Consider the following 16,041-nt stretch of genomic DNA (forward strand, 5'->3'; position numbering starts at 1 on the left):
ACCTTTCCTTTGATAGAGGAAAACTCCACTTGACTAGAGAACATGATAATCACAAAACCAAGAATCAAGCATGCACGTGACCTCGAACTCTCAAGTATCAACTCCAACTATTTAACAACCTTTTAAATCAACTTCAAAATTGTCACAAATACTCTCAAGGTCATACGCAACTCATTTGCCACCTTTCACTAACTAAAACCTGCCTATTCCAACCAAATGCTGTCTAATTAGATCCCAACAGTTGGACTACAACGGAATACGAAGATAATTGCTTCGTGGCAAGTTGAGAACATAGTCCATTGACGTAGGACTATAACTGAGACAAGCTGAATTAAGCAATGGATAGGTCTGTTCCATTAAGTTAATCCTCAACCTATCAGCAAAAATATAGTGCTAATAATAACAATAATATAAATGAAAATATATCTATATATGGCAACGTCTGGCTGACTCAACTAGACTGGGTCGCCCTTTGTCATCAAATAAGACAGGGATTCCAGTCTGAAACCCGCACCATCCAAAGGCAGAAATGTACTGTAATCAGCTCTAGAGAAAAATAGGTAAACCTGTATAAATCCCATCAAATTCAGGTAGGAATCGGTACATGGACCCCTCAGGAGAAAGAGAAAAAGAAGGGGGGAAGGAAAACATCAAGAATAACTCAATAAGGGAGCACTATTTTCAGGCTTAGCATGCGCACATAATCACGAAATCTAAAGTTCTCAGAAATATCCTAAAAAATAAAAGTTCAACTGTTAAATAAGCATCAAGGAGTGAAAAAGAGACGAGAAGCTTTCTTGAGGAGACTGGAATCCAAAGCCACCCTTCTACTCCTGCAAGGACAGGAAAATGGCATTAATACTAGAAGTGCTTAACAACAACAAAAATACTAGCTAAATCAATGATCATTCGGGTGAAATAGTAACAACCATTTCCACCAATATACCATCTGATCCCCCAAAACTCCTGAATTGTGCACTCAGTGAGGAATAAAAAGCAGCAATACACAGATCCAGTAATGCAATTAAGTTCTATGGTAATTAACATAGTTCCAAGTATTTTCACACCAAAAATAAAAAATAAAGGTACTCTAGGAAGCCTTTGCAAAATATCTAAAACTCATTCTAAAACACCAGGAAACATAAATGAAGATTAAAGGTTTAAAATTTCAAGGAACTTTATGGGGATAAGGAGAAGAGGCAACCATTATGGAGGCATATCAGTTACCTATGACGGGCTAAGTCCACCAATTGAGAAAACACTAGCAATCACAATATACAAACAAAACTCATGCAACCAGCATCTATCAAACTAAAGCATTCAATAAGTCATTTGACCCATCAATCCCTCAAAATATCTATTTTTAACCCAACGAGGAAAAAGGCATGCCTCTTGTTTTTTAATTTTCTTTTTCAATAAGTAATACTACCTCCGTCCCAAATTGTTATTTCTGTTTAGAAAATCCTTCTTTTTAAAGAAACATCATTTATTATCTTGTCTCTTGATTAAAAAGACAGAAATTTCCAAAATTACCCTTAAACAAAGTTCTCAAAAAATTTTATCATATAAACTGCTTGTGTTTGGTAGGGGCATAATAGGAAACTCAATAAATTAATGGTTTTTAATTTTAAAAAAGGGACAAAATTTTGGGAAATCCCAAAATGGAATACAAGACCAACAATTTGAGACAAATGGAGTAAATTTTATTGATATAGAGAAAAAACTTGACGTCCACAGTTCTACAAAGTTCTCCTAAAGAGTTACATGAAAGATAAATCACATTCTAAAAGAAATTGATTGTATAAAATCTACAAGCAAATTTGTATCACTAGTTTCCAAAGTGTGGGATCATTTGAACAATGATCTCAAAAACAAAGATTTTGTGCCAAAACTAAGATCTCCAGTACCTTAAAAACACAATTATTCCTCTCCTCCATATGTCCCATGATAAGAATAAAGGGGATAATTCCAAGCAAAAGAGCTTCTGTATTTACCTAACCAATTCCTCCATGTTAGAAGTAGCTCCACAACACTCTTAGACATTCCAAATTAAACCCCAAACATAGAAAATAAAGTCCACAACTCTCTTGCAACTATGCAGTTGCAATAAAATATTACCCTACCCTAAAAAAAGAATGTCACCTGGAAGGACTTTCCCCCGTGTTGCTGTCCACACAAAGAATGCAACTCGTTTTGAAGCCTTAGTTTGCCAAATACTCATCTAAGGAAATATCCCACCACAAGACCCATGCAAAGCCTCATAATAAGACCAAACATCAAACTTACTATTACTATTCAAACTCCATATCAAGCGGTCAAGGCTCACTCAGGATGTTGGAATACAAGGTGTCAAACATAGTCAATTTGATCCAATACCCAATAATTAAAATCACACCCAAATATGATATTCCATGATCATGGTCCCCTTGCATTTGGAATCTCCAAATAGGAGTGAACAAAGCCATCCTTGTCCGTTTTTATTGAACACAAATCTGGATATAATTCTTTCAAAGCTCAACTCTCACACCATATGTCATGCCAGAACCTCAAACTATGACCATCTCCAACCTCATGATGAATGTAACTGACAAAACTCTCCCAGTCTGTCCCAATGCTTCAACATAAGCTCCAACCATGGTGCTTCTAATTACTCTGTTGTCTACTGACCCCAAGCTTCCCATATTTCATGCTAACAACTCTTCTCCAAAGATGATCCCCTTCCTCTCCAAAGTGCCATAGCCATTTTCCCAATGGGGACCAATTAAAAGTTCCATGGTCTCACCCCAGCCCCCATTCTTGTGTAATTTTAGATTCTTTTTGATAAGTCTTGTGTAATTTTAGATTCATCTCCCATCCTCCTCTACACCAACACCCCCCCCCCCCCCTCTCTCTCTCTCTCTCTCCAAAAAGAAATTTCCACTGCAATCTCTCCAACGATTAGCCACATAAGTAACTTCCAAACTGTTGTCACCTTGTATGACAATCCAAATAAATTGAGTTTTAAAAGCCCATTTGTCAAAAAACAATTCAGACACACCAGTCAGAGCCATTGGACCCATGAAAGTCTCCTTTTTTGGCTAGAGCAAAGCCATGTCTATGGAAGGAGATAACTATACTAGATTCAAAACACAATAATAGAATACAACTATGCATTTAAAAAATGTTGGCATAGAAAAATTTTGATAAAGAAACATCATCTAATACCAAAAGAAACAAAATAAGGTAACTTTTTTATCAACAAATTTCCAAGGGCACAAGTTCCTAGGGGCCAAATTACAGTTTTGAATCCAATCTGTTTGGCATCAGCTTTTTAGCACCAGTTTTTAAATCCTCATTTTTTTCCCACTTTTTCTCACTTTTTTCAAGGTATAAGTATACTTTAGCACACTTTCAGTAAAAAGTTTTTAGCAACAGACTAGATAAGTTGTTTTCAAACGGACACTCATTTGAAATGATCAAATGACAAGGCTATCAAGCAAGAGACACCACAGCCACTTACCATTAACAAATTCCTAGAAACCACAATATATGTACTCTGTTCCCATAACTAATTATGACAACTATGACCAGAATCTAGCATAGTTATTAAATCCGTACCAAACCACCAGTTAAACCATGAAACCCGTGAACCAAAGCATAATCCGAAATGGTTCGATGTAAAATACCAGATATGCAATGACCCATTTTATCAAACCGCGTAAACTAACAGATTGCACAAGTTAATCTTTTAAACCTGCGGATAAAAGGGAAAAAAAATGTGTGTATCTTTGAAAAAACTAAAAACACTGAACTAAACTACTTAAGTCTCTTTTATTTTTTGATAGGTAATAACAAACTTTATCGATGATAAAAGTACAATGAATTTACGATAGTAAACTCACTGCACTGAAAAGAATACAAACCAATCAAAAAGAAAGACAAACAGAATTAAGGAATTCAAACAAAGAATGACAATGCGTAAACCCCCAAATACGGGACCACTCAAACAAAGTCCTAAGTAGCAAAGACTTCAAACAGTCTACAAGTCTCTCAGTTTCCTCAAAAGTTCGGGCATTGCGCGCTCCTTCCAAATTAACCACATAAGACACGATGGAATCATATTCCACATATTTGAAGTGTGACTCCCCAACCAATTCCATCATGCAGAGAGAGGAGAAACAACATTCTTCGGCATCACCCACTGAACCCCAAACAAATGAAGGACTTCACTCCACAAGGTATGAGCATACTTACAATGGATCAATAAGTGATCCACAGTTTCCTCTTCATATTGACAAAGGCAGCACCAATTAAAAAGAGGTAAATTCTTCTTAACGAGATTGTCTATAGTAAGAATCCCACCCCTAGCAGCTGTCCATAAAAAGAAAGCCACCCTTTTAGGTACCTTAATACACCAAATGCTCTTCCAAGGAAAAGAAACCAACGGGGCTGCTAGCAATGAAAAATAGAAAGAGCACACATCAAAAACACCACTACAATTCAATTGCCTTATCATGGTATCATCACCCCCTCTAGGTAACTTGGATGAGATATGTACAAAAAAATCATAAAAGATCCCTATCTCCCAATCTTGAAAAGCACGACGGAAGCGTAAGTTCCAACTTCTACCACCACCATCCAATGCAAACTCAACCATATTAGAAATCATAGCTGCCTTATCCACAGCAATAGCAAACATTGCCGAATATAAATCTTTCAAGGCAGTAGGGCTACTCCAAGGGTCATACCAGAATCTGATACGAAAACCCTCACCTACCGCATACAACACATGACCAAAGAAGCTCTCAGCCCCCTTCCTAATGATCTTCCACATACCACATCCATGCGTCCCTCTAACAACTCTAGTACACCATCCCCCACTGGCCTCCCCATATTTGGAAGCTATAACCTGCCTCCATAAGCATGTGACCTCATTCCCAAATCGCCATAGCCACTTTCCAAGCAAAGCTTGGTTAAACAGCCCAATCTTCCGGATCTCCAAGCCACCTACCTCCACTGGCGACACAACTTTCTCCCAAGCAACAAGTGAGAATTTAAAAACATCATTAGATCTCCCTCAAAGGAAATTCCTCTAAATCCTCTCTAATCTGTCCGCCACATGTTGTGGAATAGTGAACAAAGATAAACAATAAGTAGGGAGACTTGATAAGGTACTCTTCAATAAAGTAAGTCTACCCCCTTTTGACAAATATAACTGCTTCCAACCTGCGAGCTTTTTTTCCATCAGTTCAATGATAGGGTTCCATATTGAGGAATCCTTATAATGTGCTCCCAAAGGCATACCCAAATAAGACATGGGTAAACAGCCTACCTTACAATATAAAATACGAGCTAAGGCATCCAAATTCCTAACCTCACCAACCGGCACAATCTCACTCTTACCAACATTTACTTTCAATCCTGCGATAGCTTCAAAGAAAATTAGAACCATACGAATATGTAATAATTGTTCCTCAAATGCATCACAAAAGAGAATAGTATCATCAGCAAACAAAAAGTGAGAGATATGCAAACCTCCACTTGTATTGGGACTTGCTTGGAAGCCACTGATAAAGCCTGCAAACAAAAAGTGAGAGATATGCAAACCTCCACTTGTATTGGGACTTGCTTGGAAGCCACTGATAAAGCCTCCATCTTCCGTCCTTTTCAACAACCTACTCAACACCTCCATTACCAGTAAAAATAGGAGTAGAGATAAAGGATCCCCTTGGCGAAGACCACGAGAGCTGCCAAAGAAGCCAGCTGGAGACCCATTAATAAGCATTGAAAAACAGGCAATAGAAATACACATCTTCATCCATCTCCCCCACTTCTCCCCAAAACCTATCCTCTCCATAAGGTAAAATAAGGCACTCCAACTCACATGATCATAAGCCTTCTCAATATCCAATTTAATAATCACACCCGAAATACCACTCTTCAATCTACTGTCCAAGCAATCATTTGCGATAAGAACAGAATCAAGAATCTGTCTTCCCCCAACAAAAGAATTCTGGGAGTTGGAAATAAATTTATCCAAAACACAACGGAGTCTATGTGCCAAGACCTTTGAAAGTAGCTTGTACAAACTACCCACAAGGCTAATAAGGCGAAAATCTCTAATATTGACTGCACTAAGCTTCTTGGGTATCAAACACAAAAAGGTGGCATTGAGAGATTTTTGAAAGATACATTCTTTGTGGAAGTCTACAAAAAAAAGCCAAGATCTCCTTCTCAAGAATACACTAGCATTTTTGAAAGAAAGCCATAGTAAAGCCATCTGGGCTAGGAGCCTTATCACCCTTAGCCTCCCATAGGGCTGCAATGATCTCTTCCTTCTCAAATTCCCTTTCTAAAGTAAGCCTATTAGTTACATCCAGATTTGCAAACTCTAAACCATCAATAGTGGGCCTCCAAGATTCGATCTCCTTGTACAAAGACTTAAAAAAACCCACCACTTGATCCTGAATTGCAGACTCATCCTCATACAAAATGCCCTCAACCTCCACAGCTCTCATAGTATTTGTACGTCTATGAGAATTAGCAAGCCTATGAAAAAACCCAGTATTATTATCCCCTTCTTTTAAGTACAAAGCCTTCAATTTCTGCCTCTAAGAAATCTCCTCCAAAGAAGCTAAATGGTATCCATTCCACCAACCTCGCACAAGATCCACAAATCCCTCCACCTTAAGCCACATATTCTCAAATTTGAAGGAAGTCTTTCCCCTCGACATTCCAACTGCCTCCACTAGAAGAGGACAATGATCCGAAATCACTTGAGGAAGAGGCCTTTGAGTCACATCCAAAAAGTGATCCTCCCAATCAGCGGATACCAACACTCTATCAATTCTAGACATAGAAGGGTTCTCAGAGTCACGGAACCATGTATACTCGCCACCCACCAAAGGTATATCAACCAAAAAATTCCTCTCAATAAAGTCCGAGAATTTGAACATGGTTGGACTAAAAGAAGTGCAACCAAGACGCTCTGCTAGATATCTGATGATATTAAAATCCCCAAAAACACACCAAGCTACACTCCACCTCCCTCTCACACTATCAAGTTCAATCCACAAAGCATCCCTAAGACCATCAGCATTCAAACCATACACCCCTGTACATATCCAATCAAAACCGTCAACCACGCCCTTTAACAAAATAGAAACAAAAAAGCACCCAACCAGACAATTCATTTTTTTATATACCCTCGTGTCCCAAGCCAAAATAACACCCCCCCCCCCCCCCCCCCCCTGCTGTATGAATGGCATTCAAAGCTACCCAATCAACAAAAGGGCTACTCCAAAGACTTTTGACGAGCAAAATTGACAGAATCCAATTTAGTTTCTTGGAAACACACTATATTGCACTTCCACTCCTTGAGTAAATTCTTCACTATATCCCTCTTTTGAGGGTTGTTTAATCCTCTCACATTCCAAGATAAGATTTTCAAATTCATGGACAACTAACTGAACCCACCCCACAGAAATTCTCAATCCCTCTAGTTTGTCAACCAAATTGCCCCTCATAGTTGACAGAAGAAACTAAATTCCTTAATTCCCTCATACCTTTTTTAGTTGAAGAGGTATTGCAGTGAAGACTACCTACCGTAGCTTGATTTTCCCAAACTTTCTCAAGCTTTTGAAAGAAGGCAATGCACTATTGCTCACATGAATCAATAAGAAATCCCACAAATTTACTAAAGCCTTTAATCTTCCTCTTCACCCACATTAAAGGTTCCAGATCCTCCCCCACAAGAAAATCATCTAGTGCAGCCTCTGATACTATTTCCAAACCCCCGTGAGGATCCCACTTAGCCAAAGGTACACAATCCAAAGCATTCCTACCCTCCTCATCCTTACCTGACCCCGTGGGGTTGACCCAGTCCAACAACAAAAGTTCATTTTCCTTAGAATCAAAACCCAGCTCAAGGAGAGGAGAGAAACAATTTTTACCCAACAGCTTATGGTGGCGGATCATATCAGAGAATTCAAAAACCGATAAAGACGGGGAAGCCACGGGCTCGACACTGACAAACTGCCCATTGGAGTTTAGAACAGCCCCAAAGTTTGGGAAGTCCTCCGCTGGACTATCAGTGACAAGCACAGTGTCACCCACACAACCCACCTCAGCCCCGCTTGATTTATGGCCCACCAAAAGACCACCGACAGCCCCAATCTCATTACCGTAACCATCAGACCTAGGAAGGACTCCACCCATCTTGCCGGAGCCCGGAAACAGCCTCATAAGCTTCACAGCTGAACAGTGGGGTTCTGATCTTTCACAACACTGGGGTCCCACCGAAGAATCACAAGTCAAAATCTCATCCACACACCCATCGGCCCTTGGGAGGTCCCCACCCAACTCGTCAGTGCTCGATGACAGCTTTGGAGCCTTCTCAGCTGAGGCATGTGACCCAGACCCTTCACCCACCTCCCATGAACTTCTTTCAGTCAACCTTTCCAAATTTTTAATAAACTCATTTTGGGCTTTAGTTGGTTTAGCCCATTGAGCTTGATCAGATATTACTGGGCCCAACTTAGCTCCTATTGGTTTGACAAAAGAACTCCAGCAAACCTTATGTTGTGTGTTCCCATCAAAAACAGCAGTAATTTTTAAGGAGAAGTGGGCCTGGGTCCATTTGGCAGAAGGGCCATGTAAGGGGCGAGTATTTATGGGATGTTTATTTGAATTTTGAAGAAAGTCAAATCCCCCAAAACTCTCATTCTGATTTAAATTCCCAGGAATATTTGGAAACTGATTCTCCAGACATAACTCCCTTCCTGATTTCACGTCTCCATTAAGATTTTTCCAAACTTGATTCCTTGAATTTCCGGTGGATTTTTCTAGCCCACCACCGCCAGCAACTACCTCCTTCCCCGGCCTAGAAGCTGATTTTCCCAAAAAGAATTCACGTAGCTTCATTTCAAGGAAAGCCCAACCGCCCTTATTCCTCCCTTCCGGGACACACAAACACCCACGTCTTGCCCCATTGTGATACTTAGAGATTTCCACAAAAAGACCACTCTTGTTCGTCCTACTAGAAAACTCCAATATTTTATACTGCTCATGAAACCGTTTGAAAAAGTGTTTCTTGCTAAAGTCCCACCGGCACAGCTCTACCAAACAAGCAATTGTCCAATCCAACCCCGATCTACCAACCCGGATAGAGCCATGATGCCGACCCCTTTTTTCAGTAATGGCATAAGCATCCATACGTCCCCCATCAAAAGCCAAGAGAAATGACTTTGAATCAATACGAAAAGAAAAAGAGTGCTTAACATCTGGTACCCCTGGTTTGGCTGGAAAAGGCTTGGGAGTGGGTTTTGGTGGGTGCTGTGTAGGCTTGCAATTTAAGGGTAAGGAGGTCTGAGTTTGGGTATAACAAGGAATGTACTGACCAAACTGAATTGGCCAAAAGAAGGGTTGTGTGAGAGGGTAAGGATATGGAGGAAGGACGTGTTGTGGAGTAGGGAAAAAATTTTGGGAGGCAAGAGATAGAATTGGATATGTCACTAGTGGAGGCTGGGTTGGCAGGGAAGAAGAGAGAGATGGTAGTGGTTGTGATGGAGGGAGGGGGTAAGGTGGAGGGGGATAGTTGGCGGAGGGAGTGGGGAGGGGGTGAGTCATGACACTAGGGGAACGAATCCACAAAGCACAACTATGAATCCACAAAGCACTGACACAATACTGCTAGCACTCTGACCAGACCAATCCTTGAACTGAACTTTGAAGTCATCAATTGTATTTGGAGATTTAAATTATTTTGTTATGTTCTAGGGTTTAATGATTAAGCTATAAATTTATTTTGAATTTCTATGAGATAGTTTTTTCAAGACTTTTGGACTATATAACTTGGTTATTGGATGATTTATGCGAATGATGTGTTTATTTTTTTTTATTCTCTAATTTTATGTCAAATGATGTAATTTTTTTATTGTTATAATTTATTAAGTTACCTAAATGAAGTTATTTTATTTTATTTTAGTTGCTTTTTATTATTATAAATATATTATTTGATTAACTAATAAACCTACAATTTAACCAATGAACCAGTTCAGCTGGGTCAACCTCCGGTATGGTTATGATAACTATGGAATCTAGATCAAAATGTGGTAAGCTATGATGATTGCAAGGGCAGATGATATCAGAATTATCCTCCTACTAAGACACATGTAATTCTTCATCCAATTTATGAGACAGTTGCTTATTTTCTCATACCTATGTTCTCCGGTCCTACAGTTTTAGAAGTTCTTACAGAACACTATAGTAAAATGCCAAGTGGCCAACTGTTAATTTGACATCCTTAGCCTAGATTAATCACAATAGACATCTGACATTATCCCGTCATTGACGCATTATGATCTCAAACCAGTGGGGAACAAAATAATACACGTTCTCAAGGTCATTGCACCTCTCAAGGTCTCACACACACTGACACACATTACACTCAGTGCTACATTAGAGATTAGAGTGGGATAATGCACACACACACTCCAAAAGCCACAAGACAAAGTCATACCTGTTCCATGGCTGTAGGTTCACTATCCCTCTGTTCCTCCACATCTTCTGGCCCACCATCATCCTCATTCTGACTATTGGAGACCATATTCTCATCCTTCTCTTTAACGCCATTTGCCCCAGTCTCAGCATCTAATTTCAAATCAGAAGGAAGCTGACCTGACTTCAATGCCTGCTCATCAAAACCAAGTTAACTTGTGCCTTGCATTCTTTTATTCTTCATTACGCTCAATGTTATGTTACTAGCATAAAAAGAAGACAGTCTAAAAATAAAAATGTAATTTCAACTAATCAAAATGTAAGGACCTTTTCAAGTCTTGCAACCTCTTCAAGAGTCTGGGAGTTCACAATGGCAGCCTACATACAGGTGAAAAGACGTTAAACATTAGAGAACCTTGATTATAATCTTAAACATGAATCTAATGACAATATACAAAGGCATATACAAACATTATATGAAAATAACATTGTAACAAGAAGTCTCAGGGAAAAACTTGGCTCACTAATTCAAACTAAAGTTGAAAGATGTCTACCTTTACTAATTATAGATTTGAACAGTTTTGGCCAATGAAAAGTCCTATGTGCATGACTGTGTGATTGTGAAGGAATAATATTGCTAAGAGTTCAAATTACCAAAATCCACAACCACTCAAAATTTCAAGTACTGGGAATTGGAATAAAATAATGTCGAAAGATTTTTTTACGATTAAAAATAATTTATTAAAACAAAAGACTAGGAGATTACATAGGATGTGAAACTTACTACTCCTAAGCAATTACAACCAGAATTCAACAAATCTAAGAATCTTAAAAACGATACAACAGGGATGTTGCCAAATACATTCATCCAATCATACAAAAGATCATAACAGGGACTGTTTAATAATGTGAATTGGGCATTCAACACCATCAAAAGCCCTGCCATTCCTTTCTTGCCATATAGTCCAGAAGATGCATAGAGGCGCAGCCCTCCAGGCTCTTAACAAGCCAGGATTTTAACTATTGTATTTGGCATATCCCAAGAAACTCCAAATAAAGCCAACACAAGAGATCATGACTTTCTAGAAACCTAACAATGATCCACCGTCCATCTGTCCACCATTCTTACACATACAACACCAGTCCAAAATTATAATGTGCTGCTTACGCAAATAATCAACAGTCAAGGAAGAAGAACTAGACACTAAAAGAATGCTGTAAATATGTTATATAAGGATAAATTTACTAAAAGATTTTATTTCCAAGAATTGCAACCACTTGAAATATTTTATTTCCAAGAGACACCAATAGATACTAGACCTCACAGTACCTATTAAAAAATAAAGAGATACTAGACCTCACAATCCTTTAGTGGACTCTGAAACAACGGATGCACTACCTTTAAAACTAGCATGCACAATAGAAAGAAAATATATCAGCCATAGATATTATCCAACCAACAACTATCTTGAAAACATAGACTCCAACATTTTCTGAGCAACCTCAATGCATCAAAAGTTTGAATATTCAACTCCTGCCAAACATCCACATATGGCAATGCAAAGAAGATATTAAATCTTGTATCTCTATCTTTATAAGCAATTTAATTTATTGAAGAAAAGGCAAAGGGCCTTGAAGCTCAATTGGCACTTTCTGGTATTTCCAACATAAGTGTCCAGGTTCAAATCCTCACCCACCCCCCCCCCCCCAAAAAAAAATATATGTATTATCACCAAAAAAGAAAATTAATAATAATAATAATATAATTATTATTATTATTATTGAAGAAAAGGACTACCTCATGTACAAAAGTAATACACAAGTTAGCCTACAGAATTACATTCAAAAAATTACAAGCAAATGAAAGAGATTCTATAAAGTCTACAATGGAACGATTATCATTGAGACCCAATACAATAAACTATTCCCTCCCTTTTGAGGATTTGGATAGTTCCAGTGATCAAATGCTTGCTTCTTTTAGTAGAACTCTTTTTGATTGGTCTCGGGCATGGGGACTCACGCCTAGTGATTCCCTCCCTTCTTTTCTTTGCTCCCTTTCTCTTTTGTAATTTTTCTATTGTTTGGTTTTCTTTTTTGTTTTTCTCTGTTTTCCTTTTCTTGTATTTTCTAGGTTTGCTCTATGTTCTTCATGCATAGAGTAGCCTTTCATATATATATCATTCTTACTTACCAAAAAAAAATACAATAAACTATTCAAGTAGAAATCTAAGGAAAGATGTCTTCAGCTGCATTTCCAAAGCTTCAACATCTTCAAAAGGGCACTAATTCCACTCCCTATACAATATCCACATCAAGCATAAGGGGTTTAAATCTTTTTCTCTCTCCTTCAAACCTATGAAAATACTGTTAATAACCTCCAATCATCCACTAAAGCCAATAAGATTATTTACCTTAAAAAAACAGAGCTTCTAAGACCATTAAGTAGAGGTAAACAACACCTTCACTCAGATAAACCCAAAATGCCTAGGACATGCTAAATATCCCATAGGATAATTTTACAGACTAATCATTTTCTTCACTTCACTAAGATAAAATAAAAAGGGCATATTAATAATAAGAAACTACGTATAAACACTAAAAGAGTTGCTACATGCATGTGACTATATTTATACATGTATGTGATTCATAGAAAAGTACATGCACACATGCAATATATGATATACCCCAACCACAGAATAATAAGTCTTTTCATTAAATTTATAGAGAGAGAGAGAGAGAGAGAGAAGTGACAAGCCTAAATAAGAAAATTCACAACCTTCAATCCCTAAATGAGGCATATGCTTTATAATTAACTAGATCTATCGCGCATTGCTATGGATACTAAATGTTTAGATCAATAAAAAATACCTTGATAGCTATGATTTGCTCAGGTGTTGGGGCAGTCACTTTCTGAGTTTGTTGTTCCTCTGTGACTTCTGATACATTGGGTACCTCACCTGGTGTAAAAGTTGTCGTGGACTCCTTTTTAGCCTCTTCTTCAACTTCTTTAGATGCAAACAAATTTCTTGCTTCAAGTCTCTCCTATATTATTATGGAATATGATCATCAAAATGAACGCACAAGAGGAGTAAGAGATTTGAAAATAATAATAATAATAATAAGGAAGCATTGTATTGAAGTTGTGGAAATTCCATCAAATGTATGAATGAATATTCAACCTATATGACAGTAACCACTTATTTTAGGTTTGTGTGTGTGTGCTTTGACAACATTCTACTCAAGGATATGACACAACTAAATATTTAAACAGAAATAGTGAAATACAAAGTCTGGAATCAACAGAGAAACACAATTTAGAAGAAAACGTAGAAGGATAATGCCTGAATTTCTGCTTTCTATGCAGTGAAGCTTGGGGTCCAGGCTGTTGCCCAACATAGAGTCATAGATGCCTAATAAATATGCCAAATAATAAGTGTATAGTAACATAGCTAAATACACCATTTCTATTTCACTGTTTACTCTGTTGGTGGTTTTTTAGATTCTTATCCGATTTAGTACCCAAAAAAGAAAAAAAAAAAAACATAGTTGCTTAGAATTTCCAGAATGGTTCAAGTTTAACTTTAATAGTGCTCTTATTTTCTATTTTTAAAGTGGAGGTCCAAATTAATTTCAGTTAAATTGGGAAGAAAAGGTTTTTTGGATAAATGAGTCCTCAGAATTGTTCAACTTCCCAAGAATAATGTAAAAGCACTTTGCAGCTTCATGGTTCTAAGATTTCATCAGCGGTAAGCTTCGTTGAAACTTCAGATAACCCTACTACTTTAACCATAAAAGAAAACAACAACTTGCACAGAAAACAGCAAACACTTGGTGCAATTAAAGAGCCTCACCTTGTTTTTCACCTTTTTGAAATCTAGAACCCGAAGCTGCTTTAGCTTGTGAATCACATATAGCCTATAGTTCGGTTTCTTTGTAATGTTATTATCCAACAGACTAAGAAACTGTAGCTTCGGAAGGGATGCAAGAGGGTCAATCTCTACCAAGTTAACAAGCCTATTGTTCGTAAGAACTAATGTGTGTAACTTTGGCAAGAACTCTGCAATACATTAAAAAAAACATATATATTCAATTATAGTACTTGTAATGTTAAATGATGGTACGTACGAAAAAATAAGGAACGGAAGTGCTGTGTTTACCTCCAATGTTGGGATTGATACGCGTAATTCTATTATTATTAATAATCAAAGTACCCAAACGATTAAGGAGCGGAAAGTTTTCAAGCTTAACAATCTCATTGTCAGACAAATCAATTGTGTCGAATTGGTCCTGCCACATGAAAAAAATAGTGAAAATTAGGCTCATTGTTCAACCAAAACCAAGCTGCATACAAAAAACTTGAACTTGGAAGTTATAAATAAAATCAAAATTTTCATCAAATTAAACAAAAAGTAAAAGGTTAAAATATATATATATAAAAATAAGGGAAATAGCTGACCTCAGTGGCACCCAAGTTTTCTATCACAGGAATCTTGTTACCTGAAAACCCAAATTAGATATTTTGGGCAGGAGTTAATTTATAGGGCACAAAAGAAGACATGAAACAAAGAAGAAGGAAAAATTTTATTTTAGGGTTTGGGGAAAGAAAGAAAGAAAGAATACCTCGAAGATCTAACTCACGCTCCTTGATGGCATTGAAAAAATGAGGGCTTTTCCAAATCAAGTCGGCGGTGAGCCTCACCATTTTTCTTTTGAACTCTACTGATTACTTTGAAGCAGGTTAGTCTACTCAAAGTCGGCTACACAGTACACATACAGAAAACAACGGTGAGGCGATGCGCTCTCGCCCTTTTATATTTTATTTATCGCTCTGTTTGTTACTTAACTCTCTTTTCTTTTCTTTTCTACTTTTTTTTTTCCTTTTTTCCTCTTGGCTTCTTTTGTATTGATTTGCCAATTGCGATGAAACTAGGCAAAATTTGCCAAACAGTAAAAATTCTGAAAAATTTTAGTCGGACAACACGTGACCAAACTTATTTAGTTAGTTAGACTGTTTTTGAAAGTCGAGTTTGGCAAACTCGACTTTGGGCTGGATTACAGACACAATAGTGGCGTTTTTTTTAGTGGCGTTTTATATAAACGCTGCTATATCCACCAAAAAAACGCCACTATAGTGTGCGTTTTCCAACCCAAAGTCGAGTTTGCCAAACTCGACTTTTAAAAACAGTCTAACTTACTAAATAACTTTGAACACGTGCCACACGCCTAATTTTTTCCTAAAAATAGTCTGTTTGGCAATTTTTTCCATGAAACTACTGCTACTATTTACTAACTAATCACTTTTCTTTTCTTTTCTTTTTCCTAGCTACAAAATCAAATATACATAGCCAAAATGAAAAGTTGGAAACATAAATAACCAAAATGTAAATAACTTCAAACTTTAAAAGCTCAAAATGTACTTGAAGTAGTGAATGGTAGTGCCGATATGAAAACAAAATCAAATATACATGACCAAAAATGAAAAGCTAGAAACATAAAGAACCAAAATGTAAATAACCTCATATATATATATATATATATAGAGAGAGAGAGAGAGAAAGAGAGAGA

General features: G+C 37.4%; 1 protein-coding gene across 1 annotated transcript; it reads right to left on the reverse strand.

The window, feature by feature from the left end:
* Positions 1-547: 547 nt before the first annotated feature.
* Positions 548-15,304, reverse strand: LOC126717991 (U2 small nuclear ribonucleoprotein A'). The gene is made up of 8 exons (XM_050420010.1): positions 15,097-15,304; positions 14,933-14,973; positions 14,634-14,763; positions 14,328-14,533; positions 13,345-13,518; positions 10,804-10,854; positions 10,499-10,669; positions 548-833 (listed from the first exon to the last, which is right to left on the reverse strand). The coding sequence occupies exons 1-8, from the start codon at positions 15,176-15,178 to the stop codon at positions 828-830; spliced, it is 861 nt and encodes a 286-aa protein (XP_050275967.1). The 5' UTR covers positions 15,179-15,304; the 3' UTR covers positions 548-827.
* Positions 15,305-16,041: the final 737 nt, after the last annotated feature.

The sequence above is a fragment of the Quercus robur genome, chromosome 3, assembly GCF_932294415.1.
Source record: "Quercus robur chromosome 3, dhQueRobu3.1, whole genome shotgun sequence".
NCBI classification, from domain to species: domain Eukaryota; kingdom Viridiplantae; phylum Streptophyta; class Magnoliopsida; order Fagales; family Fagaceae; genus Quercus; species Quercus robur.